Source organism: Mercenaria mercenaria, chromosome 11, assembly GCF_021730395.1.
Source record: "Mercenaria mercenaria strain notata chromosome 11, MADL_Memer_1, whole genome shotgun sequence".
Lineage (NCBI taxonomy): Eukaryota > Metazoa > Mollusca > Bivalvia > Venerida > Veneridae > Mercenaria > Mercenaria mercenaria.
The window spans coordinates 37124133-37143612 of NC_069371.1; the positions used below are offsets into that span (position 1 = coordinate 37124133).

The window sequence follows — 19480 nt, forward strand, 5'->3', positions numbered from 1 at the left end:
ATGATTGAGAATATATCACATAAGGATGACAGGCTTTTTAAATACTGATATAATATCGTGTTGTATGATAGATACATTTACTTACAATGATGTTATTTTTTGTTTATTTGGTGAAACATTTCGAATCTAAAAATCCACTTCTGTCCATCGACTCGTGTTTTTTCACTTTCTTAGACTTAATCACTGTCTATATTTTCTTTTCAACGTCTCGGGCTCACTTGCCAAGTGAATTGTTCGTATGTCTTTTGTATGGTGGCTGATATCTGCCATTTCGTGTTTTCGTTCCGGCGGGTCGAACACGACAACACGAAAACACAACAAATACCTAATTTGTCGAGTTGTCGTGTCGGCGGGGCGAAAACACGACAATTTTACGCGAAAAATCGACGTTTAAAGGGCGCCAACACGACAGATTTATCTGTCGAGTTTTCGTGTTGGCGGGTATAAATTTGTCATGTCGGTGCCTTTTATTTTTCGAGTTTTCGTGTTGTCGTGTGTTCGCCCCGCCGACACGAAAACACGAAAACTCGACAAATTAGGTATTTTTCCAGTTTTCGTGTTGTCATGTTTTCGCTCCGCCGACACGAAAACACGACAACACGACAAATTCTTTTCAGACATCTCTTATAAAATGTAGAGTAATATGAAGTGTATGTATAATTGACCTGGTTTCAGAAATATTTCAATGGGTGCGGGGAGCGGCGACAGTTAAAGAATGAAGCCGGCATCGGCAAGCCGAGTTGTGTAGGTTGGCCAGGGCGTGACTACCTTTAAATGTTTGAAATACATATATAAAATGTTGGCTTCTGCTGCAAATTTTGAGGTACGGTTAAACCCCTCCTGACAGTGGAGTCACAGGGTCTTTCCCTTGTCATTTTTTTAATATAGGTATAAAATAGTGGTCACTGCTGCATTTGTTTCCAAATTTTGAGATACGTTAGGGGGTCATGACCTCCGATTTAGGGGGTCAGAGGGTATCCTCACGGACATTTTTGAAATATAGGAATGAAATGATGGCCTGTGTTGCATTTCTGGGTCTAAATTGTGAAAAAAAAATTTTTTGCCAAAATAGTTGTGTTCGGTGCAACTATGACGAGTACATGTCACTTTGGGGGATGCGGTTTCGGTTTGGGTTGGGGGATGGCACAGCCATCAACCCCTGCCCAGGACGCGAGCCTGTACAAACAGAAAATAATTACGTATATGCGTGAGCCTCAATGAAGATTAACATGATTCACATGAAATACCCAACACCCGTACCTCAAAATTTGGGCTCAAAAATGCAGCAGAGGCCACCATTTGATACATATATTTCAAACATTTAAAGGCAGATATGCCTAACATGAGGGTTTAACCCTTTCCGTACTTAACCCCACTCGGCTCGCCGATGCCGCCTTCATTCTTTAACTGTTGCCGCTCTCTGCACCCACTGAAATATTTCTGAAACCAGGTCAATTATACATACACTTCATATTTCTCTACATTTTATAAGAGATGTCTGAAAAGAATTTGTCGAGTTTTCGTGTTGTCTTGTTTTGCCCCGCCGACACGAAAACACGAAAACTCGACAAATAAAGGGCGCCGACACGACAAATTTTTACCCGCCAACACGAAAACTCGATAGATAAATCTGTCGTGTCGGCGCCCTTTAAACGTCGAGTTTTCAGTTTTCGCGTAAAATTTGTCGTGTTTTCGTGTTTTCGCCCCGCCGACACGACAACATGAAAACTCGACAAATTAGGCATTGGTCAAGTTTTCGTGTTGTCGTGTTTTCGCCCCGCCGACACGAAAACACGAAATGGCCGAACTCTGCCACCATACTTTTGAGCACACTTCCTCATTTAAATTGCCATTGCCATTCTGATTATTTGACTTAAACAAGACAACATTGACAAAGGTGCTTGTTTAGTTTAAAAGCCATTCCGAACTTTTCTTCAAAGGTAACGTTTCATTTCAAAGTAAGCACTTTCATTTTCACTACACAGATGTTTCAGTTAACATTTGGTCTTACTCTTTCGCCCCACACTTAGTTCTAATCTGAAGTACTAATTCATGAAATGACAAATCCGAAATCGTGTTTAATTTTAATCATTTTTTAGTAAAAGTTCATAACTCCTGACTTTCAATTTTCGCTGCTTCAGTTCCTCTTTTAGCTTGATTCTCGATGACATTTCTGACACATGCGTTTCCTTTGTGTAACTGTTTTATCGTTTCGTTGTATTGACGCCTTGGCCTTTAATGAAACCCCTGCAGGAAGAGATAATGACTCCACTCGCATGTTACACAGAATATTATCGTTAGCAATGCACACATGTTACGGAACAATGCTTTCAGACGAAGACAAATTGACGAACACAAATTTTATGTCAAAATTTTAATGTATATAATTATGTTTTTTTTATATAATATCAGTTTAATGAATCCAAGGTTAGTCGTATTAGAATATGAAGACATGTGCTTATTGACTATGTTGTTAAACAGTCACATAAAATTATTTTAAATTAAATATGTGTTAATAAAATAATGTCTCTTGCAATGAAACATATACTAAGCGGTTATAATTTTACTAAGTTAACGTTATTTTATGTGGCGCCGATGAAATTACACTTTGTAGAAACTAAAAGGTAATATTACATCTGACATTGAAATTACGAGAAAAACTGGTCGATTTCTGTAATGCTCGTTCATTATAGACATTTCAAATAATGTAAATACTGGTATAATAATGTATGTGGTTGAATGACCATAGCATGTTTATTGTATATATATGTAAACAGACTTACGTTAGTAATACAATCGTTCGTTTTACGAAATGACATATGAGTCATTTTTGTAGACTCATTACAAGTAAAAAGGTTAGTTATAATAATTTATATCTTGCCATAATTTGTTGTTTTTTTTTTCTTTCTTATTGCCCTAAACGAGAAAACAATGGGCAGCAGAGCGTGTGGAAGAGCTGGACTTTTCTGTCGTTTTTTTCTCTCATTCATATTGCACAGTGGACTCACATACTTCTGCTGATTCGCCGCGATGAGAAAATAGGCTAGATTGTCGTAAAGTTCGCTGACACACTCATCTGATTTCATAATAGGTGTGTACGTGAAAATATAAATTTGATGACATTTTTGTGTATAGAAATTTTTCTACCATGTTGATTTTAATAAAACTTTTCACATTTGTATATTAACATTATAGTTCATTATACATGTTATATGGATAAGTAAAAGGGATGGGTACGTTGGCTTATTTTTTCAACATCGTGGTATCCTTTAAATTTTTGCCTTTTTAAAAAGAAAGAAATGTTATTGTTTTCATAGGCAGACATACAGATCTAACGTTACGTTGATGAAGGCAATATTTTAAAGATTTTGTACGAACGGGGTGACCCGAATATTTCTGTGCCGTCATTTCACCTTATTTGGATGTTTTGTGTTAAATTCGTAGAATACGCGCCCATGTTTTTCTGAGAATCCAATACTACTAGGAAGCTTATTACAAAAAGCTGATTACCATATCCGAGCTTAGATAGCTCTTAGTGTTGTGTCAGTACAGGAACAAAAAGAAAAAATCACTCTTTGAAAAATAACTTTCATTCACTTACATAACATATGACCAGTATGCAGTTTTCGTGTCTCACTTTATTAAATCTTATTACTTTTACTTATTTTTAGGGTTTTGTTTCAACAGGCTTTCCGATGTTAATCTGTAGAAACACTAGTTTACTTATTTGTAGACAATTATCGATGTTCAGTAACTATTTCAATATCTATTATACGGTCTCTGGTAACCTGAACTCTGTTCTATTTTTACTGTTATTTTTGTTTTATGGAATAGGATAGAAGAAAAATCACCAAAGTCTAACTACTATTTATGAAATATAAAGTCTCCAATAATTCTTTCTATTTTCAGCAAAGACTACTAGGAAGGAAATTAACATTGATAACGGGATATTTAAGGAGGTATGTTACCTTGATATTTGTAAGCGCGCATGTCCAACCGGAAGCTAACGTGACGATTTACGACGACGTTTACGACAAACTAAATGCGTTTGTATACCCATTCTTCTGGAAAATTAATCTTGAACCTGCCTCCGATCTTATGTTTAATGGTTTAATAATGCAGAAATAATGAATGAATTGCCGCAGAAACGCTTAAAAACATTGTTGCCTTAAAATGACGTCATTGACGTCATGACGTTACGTGTCAGTTACCGCGCAAAATTAATAGCTTTTATTTTGAAAGTACGTTATTCTGTGCTTTTTCTTTATTTGAACTATTTTTAAACAGCCGTTATTTGCTGAAATACTTTTTATTAGTCTTTTGCTCTGAAAAATGATGCATATTTTGGTTCTTTTATGTAATTATATTGAAATGATATGCGGAATGTAAGAAAATGGATGATGGTAACTGACGTGATTGGGAATATAGTTGGCTGAAAGGTAACTTGTTACGGTCATTTACAAATAAAAATTGGGCAGTTTGATTTGTTATACCTATTTCCCAGTTTCCGTTGATAATTTGTTACTTAAATACTAAAACTAAAATTGTTCAAATTTCAGTATAAAATTGTGGTGTCTTGAATTAAATTGATGTTACCATGGAAACAAAGCCCATGACCTATATGTCTAATTGTAAAATTCAAAAGCGTTGACACTGGTCTATTTAAGGAACACAGCTTCGGCTTTTTATTTTCATTTCAACAATATCCATGAGAATAATAGCAGCATGCAGAACGATTTTTCAATAAAAATGTCAGACGACGGGCATTGCCGTAAGTATTTTAAGCTGTGAAATTTGTTAAATTAACTGCAATTCATACGAAAATATTACTAACGTTAGAAATAAGATGTTTTAAAGCTACAATAACAAAAAAGATAATTTTATATAATATTTTTTTATAAGAAATTACGATAAAAAGCAACATATAAGCTATTTTAAACGTCTCTGTTGTCATGGTTACTCTAAACTTTAAGAAAAATATAGTACCATGTAAAGTTCTTGGTATTTTGCTTATCATATTACCCAAATATACCATGTTGGTCAATAACAGAATGGCACTAAAGCCGTCGAAAAACCCGTTTTCATACATCATTGTTGAAAAATGAGAGAAAATGCGTTACCATGGAAACACGAGCCCCGCGACATATACATTTTAAGCTTTAATTAGAAAGCTATTGCGCATACTAGTAAAACTATTAATTATGCAGACTTCTACGGATAACAATGAAACCAAAATACACTGAAAAGTGTTAAATATCTGTATTTTCCTTCTTCTTTCTATATAAAATACCTTATTAATAAGAGGGCCATGTACTTCAAACCTGGATAAAAATTGTACTTGAAGGGACAGAGATAAACGGAACTGAGACTGTAGCAGTTAAAACATTAAATTACACGAAATACAAAAAATCACTGCGGTTCAACTAATTTGAATTTACCCTGTTAACAAGGTAACCTACCTCCTTAAGGCACATAGCTGATTTAGCAAAATTTAAACATTTTAATATCATAGCCGCTCGAGAAGATATTTGCACAAATACTCATTTTTTATGGTGACTGATAAAGCATGAATATTGTTTACTTTTTAATTGAAACGTGCGGTAAAAGACGTCTACCAGGTTTTCCGATATTTTCTGTTTATGATTGACTGTAGTTGCAATTTACTGTAATGTCTAGATGGTTTAACTAGACACTGATTTTAGAATTTCATACAATTGCTGTAAACATTAATCTTTGCTTATTTAAAATCTTAATATTTCGGTTCACACGCAATTCAATTCCTTAATGTGAAAATAGATATATTATAATTGAACAATGTTTTTAACAATATAATTTTACAAAATGCGTCACTTAGATGAATACGTCTAGATGCAACAATGCAAAGTAAATGTCCAGTTTATGTTAATATTGTTTTCAGTTGGAAAAAATTTTTTTTTGATTTTTTATTTTTAAATTAGAAAAAAAAAAGAATGAAGGCCAGATTTTATAAAGATTTAGGCTCAGTGGGCGTTTCAGGTACGATTATACTTTAGTCACGTTCAGGCATGCCTTTAAGGTTGAGTTAGCCTTTAAGCTATTTGAAACAACAAACAAGTCGATTGTCATTTGCTATACCAATGAACTAAATTGTCGCATTACAAATGCATGAACAAACATGTTCTATAATTTTGCTGGGTATTTATATAGTTGAGCTGATCACAAAAAGTAGTCTACTGCCTTTGTTTATCTAGATGTCATACGAAAATACGCCGTTTAATTTTTATCTAAACGAGTAATGGAAAATACAGAACGTACTACACAAACATCGCTAAAGGTTAAGTCCTCAAAATGTAAAGATACGATTCGAAAATTGTACGCAGGGTTGGAAAAAATCGCGCGAGCTGAGGAATACAAGATAGATGACAAAATGTTGGAGAGTATTACAAAAGATTTTAAACGATTTTTTGAAATCGGAAACAAAGAATCGACGCGGACAGTAAAACCAAAATTTCGACATTTGTTTGAAAAAGAAATACTTAAAGGAATGTTTACTGATCAGCACAGAGCCATTTCATTGTTGGAGAAAAAGGAGGATAGTCCTATCAATGGTGATACCCTTCTTCTACGAGCAATGTCAATAAATGTGGAAAAAGAAAGCGCACAGGACAAAATCCTTAACAGTATAATAGAAATACTGGTGACAAAGTGTCCCGAGTTGATTGTGTTTGCTAAAAACAATGCAGGCTACGAAGGAATAACACCCGTGCATCTCGCTATCCTTAAAGAGGACATAGGCATTTTGTCAAGAATGGCAAGTACTCTTCAAGAAATAGACGAACTAAGACTCTCAAAGGAAAAAATACAGGGCATTTGCGCTGTAGGACCTGTATTTCAAGACACGATCATGATGTCTGGAACTCCACTTGGAGTTGCTGCATTAAAGTTCAATAAAGAGATGTTCGCTGTCGTACTTCAACACTTTGCTTCAGGCCTGGATGTTACAAACGATAAAGGTGACAACATTGTTCATTCACTGATAAAGTATGCTTACTTACAGCCAGACAAACTCAATGATGTTCTTGAAATGCTAAGCTTCGTGTTACATTGTAAATTCGTCACGACAGATCCCATATTTGAGGAAAAGAAGTGGAAAATTAGAAAACAGGCACGCAAATTGCTGATGATGACGAACCAGGAAAAATTAAATCCCTTGCAACTTGCCGCCAAAAAACAGCAGTTTCGCATTTTTGAATTTATCATGCAAAGCGAAGTATGTATATTATTTTGTTGTCTATAAAAAATGAAGTTGGCAATATAAAAATCTTCATTTATAGTAATTTAAGCATTTGAAAGTATAAAAATATCCAAAAGAAAGAATGTTTCACCTAATTACTTTAGTACCAGATATCAATATCAATATCAAAGGCATTCTCAAATTGTACAGTTATGGATATAATTGATCATTATTCCTTTCTAAACAGCCACCTATGTTTAAAGGCACTGGCCTCCAGATCGTACAACAAGAAAAGAGAAAATGTTTAGGTATCAGGAAATTAACACCTTAAAAAGTTTATTATAAATATCTATATCTACCAAATGCTAATTGCGTATTCCTCCGTGATGTATTGATCAAAACTGCCGGAAAGTTTTAACTGCCGCAGTGGCCCGGGTTCGATTCCCCACTCGGGCATCTATTTTTTCTTGCTTTGTCATTTCATAAGATCGTTCAAAACCAAACATTCACAATCTTATGTTCATGATATGGCCAGGAGGATAATCTTACTCGATGTTAAAATTTATTTGTTTTATCTAGTAAATCTATTCAGTGTCCTAGCTTTTATTGGGGTTCATGTCTGACGTTCTATTCTGGTTTATTTCAATCACAGGTCTATCACTCAAGAGAATCTGGCGATGGTCTTTTTAATGAGGAAGTTTATGATATCACTGAAATAGAGACCCTAAACCTAGAAGAAGACGCTGAAGAAAACGAAGAAGAGCATATCAAACACGAACAACATGAATCCGTTCTTGAGTATCTTGTCCATCACCAAACAAAGAACGCTTTCCTGTTTGCAGATTTCATGCCTGTGAAAGAAGTGATTAGGGGAAAATGGAAGAGTTATAAATGGTGGTTCAATGGCTGGTTTGTCATCCATATAATTGGTATGGTCCTTCTTTCCGTCGCTGCTGTGTACAGGTCAAAGCTTACAGGGCCTGTATCTCGAAATAACACAGCTGACTTTGCCTATGTTGTTACTAGAAATACATTTGTCACCGGAGTTTCAATTATCGGTCTACTTCTAGGATTATCGTACCTAGCTATGGAGATATCAAGAATACTTATTTCACGTTTTCAATTCAAGGCATATTCAAATGTTATGAAACGTGTTTTGCGACATTTTAGCGCACCATATTCAAACTTCATTTTCAGAATTTACTTCATTTTATTTTCTCTTCTGCTTATAGTCGATTGCGTTATCGCTGCGATCGATGCCTCGGGGTCTTTGTCGGGTTATGAAAATTACTGCTTGATCTTTGCTGTAATTGTTGGTTGGTATCTTGTGATGTTCTTTCTGCAGACCTTTAAGGCATTTAGTATGTTTACTGTCTTGATTCAGAAAGCAGTAATAGATATGCTGAAATTCGCCCTTGTTATGGCATTTTTTCTTGTGGCGTTTTCTGTAGCAATGTATATGATTATGCAAGGTGCGGATACTGAAGATGACGATTTTCATGCCTTTAGTACAACAATGCTAAAAATGTCGACTATCATGCTCGGTATTGGCGAACTAGGAATTTTGTTTCAAGCCCGACATCCGTATCTAGCTATTTTTGTTTTTGTTCTGTTTGTGCTGTTGACAACAATCCTACTCTTGAATGCACTGATTGCTATGATGTCAAATTCCTGTACCGATCTAATGAATGATTGTGGAGGTGTTGTAGCTTCAAAGCTCCATTGTCGTCTGCAGAAGCTGTCCGTTATTCTTTTTCTCGAAGGGTTTTTTCCACGATGTATCTGTAAGGAAGTTGGTGTCAAGAAGAGAAAATATAGATACGACAATAATGAATGGGTTCGTAATAAGCAGAGAAGAATATGGGCCAGGAGCTCAGTTCATGACCATGGAGGTACAGAAACCGAAAAATCGCCCGATCCGTTAAATCTTACTTACCAGTCACAGGGTATTGTGTCTTCAATAATGCAGCAGTTGAATCCAGAAATCAAAGAAAAAATGAAACAAGGTACCAGAATTTATCCCGCAACTTCAAGCACAACAATACTTGAGCCATCGCTTAAGCGGTCACTGAGTAATACAAGAAAAACCGATATAACAAAAATCAGTGACAGAACGTGTGACGTGTGTCAACAAAGTGGCGTGCAACTCGAGGAAACAGAGGCAGTAGCAGAGGAATTTGATGAAAAGGAATCGTATTGATGTTTAAATTAATGGTAAGCATAAATGAGCTCTTATTTTTATATTATGGAGACGTATATTTAAGAAATAAATTTACCTTTACCGGAGTTCACGAATTGCTATGGCGAATCATGGTCAATTGGAAGGCCATTTGTTTTAATTACATAATATTTTCTTTCTATTTGTTAATATATTTTCATAAAATTCACATTTGTATTGTATTTAACGGTAAAATCCCTTTTCAGGCCACTCTGTTCACCAGACAGAACATCTGCGACTTCTTCTACTTCTAAGGTGCTTTCTCACTGGTAACACAAGAGCGTCGTCAAAACAGCGGCCCGATATCACTAAGCAAGGTTATCGTAGATGTAGAGCCTTTCCTTGCACGTTTCATACAAAATGTTCGTCGAAATTTCAATAAAAAAAATAAGGAGAACGGATATATATATTTAAAATTACAATAGCATGTTCATTGTTTAAGAAGGACAAAAAACGTTGTTTACCACGTGTGTAATGAATTACCATAGAGTTTGTTACATAACTGCGAAATAATCAGACATTGTGTATATGTTTAAAAGGATAAGAAACAATTTTACCTTTTTATATTCACATTTTCACAGCTTGTTTAAGGTCTGTATGTCTGCAAGTCTTTTATGTACAACACTGTTTAGCTGATTTTAATATGCTAACTTGTGTAGTTTGTAATTGTACTGTGTTGATTTGTTTTAAAACAATAAGGCGTGTTAGATTTAATTAGATTTCATTAAATTAATTTGAATAGAACGTTGATATTTTTGCAAGTAATGATTTCGATAATCCTAGTTTGTTTGAGTTTTTGTAATAGTTATGGGTACTTGATTAATGATGCAATTGTGTATTGTTATGATAAAATGATCTTTTTTCAAGCTTCACTATAAGTCAGTCTGTATACTACAATGTAATTCAATACATCAGATTAAACTTCGTTTAGAGACCGCCAGTACATAAGAAAATCGTCTTTATATATTTGGTTTAAACATATTTTATTCCCAAAAATATACAAAATTATATTGAAATACAAACATTACATGTACAGTAGATGAAAAGGATTAGAACGAAAGACAAGTCTTATAGAGTTCTGCTCCTTATATATTTAGATACTAATCATTAGATTTTCTTATTTATCTGCAATCTCATTTCTTTCACTGAGGAGCCTCGAAACAAAACAATGTCAAATCAAATTGGTTTTTAAAAGTTTGCAATCAGTATAAATAAAAATCAGAAAAATGCAACTTAGCTGACGATTCGGCAATCAATTTTACGATTTTTTTCTGTATTTAATGATATTCGTATATGTTTTCCCGCCTGTGTTGTTTTGACTTGCATTCCTTTTTGCTCTGCTTTGTCTGTGGATGTGCTCGCGTGTATGCATACATACATAGATACATATTTACTTACATACGTATAGGGGGACTGTGTTTTGGTCTTGTGCGCGTTTATAGTTTACGGTCTAGGGAGGGAGACTGCGTTTAGGAGCGTAGCTTTTCTTTTGAATATTCATCGTTGCTTTTACCACTCAAAATCCAACCCATTTCTTTACCCCCTACCCGTTTTTGTATCGTGTGTATAATTTAAATGTACTTGATGTTTTATATTTTTCCACTACAGGTTCTATTTGTTGCGGGCCAAGTTCTGATACATGGCTCCGACCGTGTTAACTGTGCTCTGTGCTTCAAATTAGATATAAAATATCCTTGCTTTTCATTGTTATCAATAATATAATATTCAATGTTTATCGCCAGGTATAAATGCAATGCAACGATTTGATTTATAGTGACAAATCAACCACTAAACGATTTGCCTTGATCATAATTGATATGTTTCGTGTTCGTTGGGTTTAACGTCACATTGGCACAGTTATAAGTCATATGGTGATTTTACAGCTTGTTCTGGTGGAGGAAGACCCAGGTGCCACTCCGGGTATTACATCATCACGGGTGAGCACTTTGGTAGAACCATCAACCTTTCGTACGCCAGCTGGGTGGCTTCCTCACATGAAATTCTCTTTACCCTGAGCGAGGCTCTGTTAGGGGAAAGGGATTCGAAGTCAGCGACCTCAACCACTCGGCCAAGAAAGCCCTGATCACAACGAAAAATAACTGTTTTGTTTTAAAATTTGCAAAGCTTGCTAAATCATTCAAGGACACCACCAAGGCGGTTAAACGTGATATTCAGTTATCACACTGATAAAGATTGTAGTCTAATTGATAATTCACAAGTCTTAATATTATTATGAAGAAACGTACAAAATCTGGATTTTTTTCATGGAAATGTAAAACGGAATGCAGATTTAAATTGTTTTTAAAATTAACATATAATTCACACTGTCTTAAGTATTATAAAGACGGTAACCCGTTGTCACAAACATTTTCAGAAAAAAAGAGAAAAGAATGTAGAATTATGCTTCTTTCTGATTATCAATAGAAGACATATATTTCAAAGAGGATGATGTCACATAATCTGCAATTTTCTGAATCTGCCAGAGTTTTTCATTGAACCGAGTTGAAAAATTCCTCCATTGTTTGAAATGCATTTAGTAGTAAAATGGCTTATTTCCTTTATTGTAGGAAGGCACGGTCATAGAAAATAGATAAATTATTTTGTCAGCTTCCATGCAATGAATTAAAATGTTTTATACGGTTTAAAAAAAATGTGTACTTGTACGTATTGATTCTTTTAAATCTGTTTCACAAATAAAGACTTTGTCTTCTGTACTGGTTTCAATTGTGTGTGTGTGTGCGTTTGCGTGTGTATGCGTGTGCACGTGTGTGTGTGTTTATATATCCGTTTTCGAAAACCCGGACGTATTATGTGATGATGCATGCCTTTCTCCATCTGAATTGATGCATAATGCATAAATGAAAAAACATTCAAGGTGTTGACTTAAATCTTGGCATATATAGTGAGTGATAAGACAATATACAGAGTGTGATAATCCACATTCATTTACTTATCGAATTTTATTTAGGAATGTTTATAGTTATCCGTCATTTTATCATTAAAATGACAATATTTCAATTTAAAATCTGGTAAGGTTAAAACATCAATAGTTTAAAAATACAGATTAAATAAGTTTACATGTAATGCAGACAAAAATGTTATTCAAACGAGTTTATGTAAACAACAGTACAGTCAAAACATGCAATAAAGGCAAAGGTTGACGAAATCTACTCTCTTCTATGCATACATAGTTGCGTTACATGGGGGTAATTACAACAAACTTGTTGGATCATGCGTAATACAAGTGAGAAACAGTGCAACGGAATGAAGTCATTATATTGTTTGATAGAAAAATTGCCTAAATTTCTAAATCGAATAACTTTTGTTCTCGCAATATATGAACATACTTTAATGTAGATTACGTGTTTGAACAAGAAAACTTTACAACTGTAAGAAACATGTTACTCATACTCTTGTCTATTTCAGTCTCAATCTCGATAATTTTACTCTAAAGATAAGGCCAATGCTTTATACCTTTTAATGAGAAAATAATAATACAGATAGTTTACAATTTAATAAGTGTTTAACGGCTCAAAATGCCTTTGTTTAAAATGTGATTGCCACATTCTCTGTTATGAACATGAAATATGTAAGTTTCTTGCTAAATCCTCTTTACGATAATTGCATTCTCTATTTTTAGTCAAAGGTATGAATATTGATGAATAAAGTAGAAAGACTTATTGAATCTGTTGTTTTATTACCTCCCTTTATCACTCTAACAGTTCATGTTCAGTATTAAAAGTAGCACGTTTCTTACCATGTTACCACGTATATCATCTTTTTCACCCCCTTTAAAACCTCATGGAACTTTAAAAATCATGTACAGTGTATTTACTGCTATGAGTATCTTATCTGAATATTTTAAAGCAGCATGCCTCCAAATTTGGCTAAAAATAATCTTTCTTTCAAATTGAAGTTTTGGTCATATTATGAACATTAGAATATGAAATTTTGTTTCTAAAATATTTTAAAAATACTAAATCAAGAGAAAAAAAAGAGACCGCGTCGAACCCAGTACCGCCGCGGCAATAAAGACATTTTCCCGTCGTCGTAACCAATAGCGCTATAGCTGAAGTAGTGAATAATGACTTCAAAATATAAATATTTATAATCGAGACTGTTTACCTGGAGTAAAAGCGTGACAAATGTTTTTCGATTTTCATCGTAAAAAATAGTAAAAACAGCAAGTTCTCACGTGTTTCTGTAACATAAAGTTTCTCAGTAATTAAGTTTTAAAGCCTTCTTAAGAAATATAGCATTTATTTCAAGATATCTAAAAACATATTTATTTTTTGTTGTCGTACGAGCTGGAGGCATGCCGCTTTAAAGTAATTTTCAATTATGTGATATTTTAAACCATATCAAATAATAAATTACCATAGATTATAGTTCAACCTCGTGATTGTTATTTCTTATTGTTGGTATATTTTATCACGCCCTGAAGCGTTAAATGCAATACTTAGATACTACGTCAACGTTCAAAAATACCACGTATACGTATCAAATTTATATAAGCACAAATTTATTTATCGGAACACAATTTTACAACAAAAACAAATAACGTAGTTATCTTGTCCGGGTTAAAAAACAATTTTGCATTTTAAGCCGAAAACGTATCTATAATTACCATGATTACAGAACTGGTGCTATTTTAGAGACTATAGCTGGAGATAGCAATGTATCATTTATTCATTAGGATAGCCCTCGAGTTAAGAACTACTATATAGAAGAACCACATTTTGATATATCTAAACACGACGAAAAGGTTATACGCCTGCAGACTTATTTCACGAGTGCGAAGCCCTACTTGAATTTTGTACACGGCTTACAACCGATTCGGACTGTTTATTAAACATAATGCTGGTTTTATTATTTCGATTCTGATATGCCTTCTATGTAATAGTGGATGAATTCAAGAAGTACTATTTCTTTGCGTATGTTAGGCGTCAAATAGTAGGTCCACGTGACGTCATTGTGACCGCCCGTGCTTTTACAATATTAAAGCATCGTGAAGAAACAACACGTACCGCGGAATAACTAATATGAGTTTCAAAATTTAAGCGATCAACGTTATCTAGTGTCTGTACAAAAGTGTCTATCCATAACTGACTTGCATCCCGAGGTCTATATACAAACATGCGCAGTAGTATTCTATGAAGAGAGATAGAGTATTCTTTTCCCGAGACATGAAGTTGATCAGCTGGTTTATAGCCTCCTGTTAAATACTAATTCAAAAATAGGACATTTCCTTCTGTCAAAATTTACCAGGATAACCTTGAAATAATAATATCCCCTGTTGGCAGCTCAAACGCGCTGCATTGAGAATGAATACCCAGGTGGGATAGGGGGAGGATTGAACGTACGGCTGCTGTTTCCAGTAGAGGCGTACCTTGTAAGACTTACCGCACTGGTATAAACGCACCATGGGTAATGCTACCTCAAGGACAGCGTGTAGTATTATGAAGTAATAAGTGATGGCACCAATCACCATGGGGTTTGAACTTCTACGTGCAACCCATCTTAGCGTACCATGAAACGCTGTAAGCACTGGTATCGATATCCGGCATTTGGGGTAAGATTGCTTCACGGGGAAGGGCACTGTTACAGTTGTGGTACGGTGATGCGGATTGGCCGCCATGGGAATAGCAATTAAAAGCATAGTTTCAGGTGCGCAAACACGAGCACATCCGTAAGAATGGTAATCTCCCTAGACGTGTGAAAATATGTTTTTTCATGATATACATTACGTTTGAATTAATTTGATTTTGGATTATAACAACACAATCATAAACATTTCAAATACCAAACTTTTAAATATTAATTAACTATAATGCCGTGTGCACATGTCAATTTTAGAACATATTTTTAAAAATAAGTGACAAATCCTTGCAACTTTAACATTTTAGCTTTTTAACCAAAATTATTTTGTGCAGTACATTTTTAAAATAACGATTTTAAGTATACTTCAAAATAGATTTAAGTCAGAAATTTGTGTCTTAAAAGTTTGTGTTTTCGCTTTTCGGCAAAGGCCGACTCTTTATCAACTTGTTTCCATATTTCACAAATTTGATTACAAAGAAAGCTTAAGACTTTTTGTAATATCTTTTTTATTGTATTTTATTTTTAGCTCGACTAGTCGAAGAATATGGGAGCTATCCTACTCGCTCCGGTGTCGGCGTTAGCATGAGCGTCACACAAATGTTAAAGTTTGCGTACCACCCCAAATATTTTCAAAGTCCATTGAGATATTGCTTTCATATTTTGCATACTTGTTTACCCCATTCTGTAAACAGGAGCAGACAACTCTATCAAGCATTTTGACTGAATTATGGCCCCTTTTCAACTTAGAATATGCTTATTGTAATGTTTATGTTTGCGTACCACCCCAAATATTTTCAAAGTCCATTGAGATATTGCTTTCATATTTTGCGTACTTGTTTACCATCATGACCCCAGTCTGTAAACAGGAGCAGACAACTCTATCAAGCATTTTGACTGAAATATGGCCCCTTTTTGACTTAGAATATGCTTATTGGAATGTTAAAGTTTGCGTACCACCCCAAATATTTTCAAAGTCCATTGAGATATTGCTTTCATATTTTGCATAGTTGTTTACAATCATGACCTCCGTCTGTAAACAGGAGCAGACAACTTTATCAAGCATTTTGACGGAATTATGGCCCCTTTTCTTCTTAGAATATGTTTATTGGATTGTTAAAATTTTACTAATAGCTTATATTATACTATCAAGCACTGAGAATAGTCGAGCGCGCTGTCAACTGACAGCTCTTGTTTTAAAAATGTTTTAGAAATAAAATGACATGTATAGTATAAATAACAGAAATATTGATTAAAGTAAGCTATGCTTACCCGTCTCTTGTTATTCAGTTAAGAATGGCATATGTATTTTAATAAGATTTTATTATGTTTTATTGTGACATACATATGATGAGACGTAAATAAACTATTGAATTGAATTGAATGGAATTGAATCCATACATTTTATCTAAGAAATAGCAAACATTTAGATCAAAAGGCACTGTAAAAACATAAAAGCATATACACCTGCGGCGGCATGTCATACAATGTAGAGGTCAAGCAAAACTGTAGCCACGGGAAATCAGACCGTACATGTAAAACTATGCTAAAATGCAGGGGAAAATTTCTATATTAGAATTCATAATAAAACACCGCGAAACGAATGTGTTATATGCGTAAATAATACCGTTAAACTGTAATGTTTCATTTTACCTTCTGCTTTTGATACTATTAATCTTTATTTTAAAATTGCAGAAAAATGAAATAATTTCATATTTATCGCAAAAAAAATGTAAAGTTTCCGGCAGATATATGGAGAAACTCTAAACATTATCTGTGTAACTTTACATACATCGACGCAAAATCGTACCGCAAATTTGTAAACCGCCTAAACAAAACAATTATCAATTTTGGCACGACAAAAGCTTAAAACTGCTTAGAAAAACCTTTTATATTAAATAAATTTCAGATTTTGAAATTAAGTACTAAAATGCAAAAGTAATGTATAACCGTGGGAACAAAAAATCGGACTGTCCACCATTTTGCCTTATTTTTGTTTGGTTTGGGTTTAACGCCGTTTTTCAACAGTATTTCAGTTAAGTAACGGCGAGCAGTTAACTTAACAGAGTTTCTGGATCCTGTTCCAGTACAAAACTGTTCTCCGGAAGTAACTGTCAACTTCCCAACATGAATCAGAGGTGGACACAATGTCTTTTATCAACTGGTCACAGACTGAAAACAAACGCCTTACTATGGGATCGAACTCGCGACCACACGATCCGTAGATCTGCGCTTTCCCTATTCAGCTAAGCTGGCGGGCCATTTCGCATTCTCTTTTGTGCATGTCTTACTTAAACGTAATAGCACTTAGTCTATATTAATGTCGTACCGTTGTACTGTCGACCTCGACACTACGATAATAATGTTACTGCGCGAAAATAATGTCGTACAGCGACCGCGACACCACGACAATACGATGCCATAACAAGACAATACGATATGATAGCGCGACAATGCGATGCGCTAACATGATATTAATGTCGTGCTATCGCATTGTGTTATCGTACTGTCGCACCTTATTCTCGTGCTGGCGTTTCGTAGTGTCGCCCTAAGCTATGAAGGGCTCGGCAGTACGACAGTAAGATGACCCTATTGAAACATCATAGAACTACACAAAAACATGCATTTACTAGCTTCGATTATAGCGGGCTTCATAAGCGGGACTAGGTATATTATTAGGTAAGATTTTACGACATCTCTTATTGTTACATTTTTAATTGAGTACGCTGGGTACATTTAGGGTACCACAGAATAAAAAACGATTGTACCCCAGCATGCCGCATGCATCAAAGAAAACGCAAGGCCAACAACTTATTAAGCTTCTTAAAGGTTAAGGAATTGATATACATGCGTACTAAGCCTGCAGTTTAACAAGGATTCTTAAACTATTTGATTTGTTTTCTGTTAATCAAAGAAGGCAGAAAGTGTGATGTTATTATGCGATAAAATCGTTGTTTGTATCGATTCTTCAATGAATTTAACCTACATCATTTTCGGAACAAAACAGCTAAGAGTTGCGGTAAATGTCGTAAAAGAATTGTAACAGTATAACCGTCCAAACTATATAACTTGAGCCGCACCATGAGAAAACAAATATAGTGCATTTGCGGCCAGCATGGATCCAGACCGGCCTGCGCAACCGCGCAGTCTAGTCAGTATCCATGCTGTTCGCTTTCAAAGCTTATTGCAATTAGAGAAACCGTTAGCGAATAGCATTGATCCTGACCAGACTGGTCGCAAATGCACTAAATTGGTTGTCACATGGTGCGGCTCATATAGCCGTTGAATAAATTCATTATTATCGCCGATGAATAATATCACTGGATTCCGTATGCGTTGGAATTGTCACTCCGCTTCTGTTATATCTAACGTACATATAAACTTTGATTTTACCCAACAATGAAATCACTGTTTGATCTGTATTACGTGTAGTGCGATTTGAACATGAAATCCTAACGAAATCTACCAGGAAGCACCGTATATCACTCTGGCTTTGAACTCCTAAACAATAATTCAATCCAACGAAACTAAAGCACTATTGGTATATTATTTGTGATGTAAACCTGTTATCACAATTATTGTTATGAGTCTGGTAATGGCACACCTCGGAACCGAATATCTTTGTTTTCTTTTCAAAATAAATCCTTAATAAAGTCGATGGCAGTATACACAATCAAGCATTGACCTTTGCACCCGAATATATACATACACTTGTTTTCAAAGAATACGAAATATTATACTCCGTTACAAACGCATGATATAACTCGTCAGACATTTATTTATGCTTCACTCATTTAAGACAAATATATAGTCTCTTGCACTGGTATACAAAGCCTGTAGTGGGATATATTAAGCGAAAAGGTAAAGAAGTATTAAATTTGTTAACAGATATATAAACATTTGAACTTTAATAAAGTGTTGTTTCTACATACATAACAATGGAGCCTAAACATACACTAACACGATCATTTAGTAAAACAAGACAGGAGAAATGGAAAGACCAAATAAAAAAAATGTATGCGGGATTAGAAAAAATATCGAATATTGAGGACAATGAAACAGAGCCGGATTTGCATGGTATCGAAAACGAGTTTAAGACATTCTTCATGGCTACGAATGAAATGCCTGAAAGTAAAATTAGTGCAAAGTTTAGGCTTTTATTTCACAGTGAAATTCTTGACGGCTACTTTAACGATCAACATAGAACTCTTTCATTGTTACAGAGACAAGATGATAGTTACATTAATGGTGAAACATTACTCTTACGTGCTATGTCAATAGATGTGGAGAAAGAAAGTTATCAGGAAGAATTGCTGCAAAGAATAATTACAAGTATACTTGTCACAAGATGTCCAGAGATGATCGTTTTCCCGAAAGACAATAAAGACTATCAGTGAATAACACCAGTACATCTTGCTATTCTCAAAGAAGATACACAACTCTTATACGAA

At 34.7% G+C, this 19480-nt stretch overlaps 1 protein-coding gene across 1 annotated transcript; it reads left to right on the forward strand.

The window, feature by feature from the left end:
- Positions 1 to 5974: 5974 nt before the first annotated feature.
- LOC123532686 (transient receptor potential cation channel subfamily V member 6-like) lies at positions 5975 to 13111 on the forward strand. Its single transcript, XM_045314221.2, has 3 exons — positions 5975 to 7249; positions 7866 to 9427; positions 9638 to 13111. Exons 1-2 carry the CDS (start codon positions 6275 to 6277, stop codon positions 9411 to 9413), a joined length of 2523 nt encoding a protein of 840 aa, XP_045170156.2. The 5' UTR covers positions 5975 to 6274; the 3' UTR covers positions 9414 to 9427; positions 9638 to 13111.
- The last annotated feature ends 6369 nt before the right edge of the window (positions 13112 to 19480 follow it).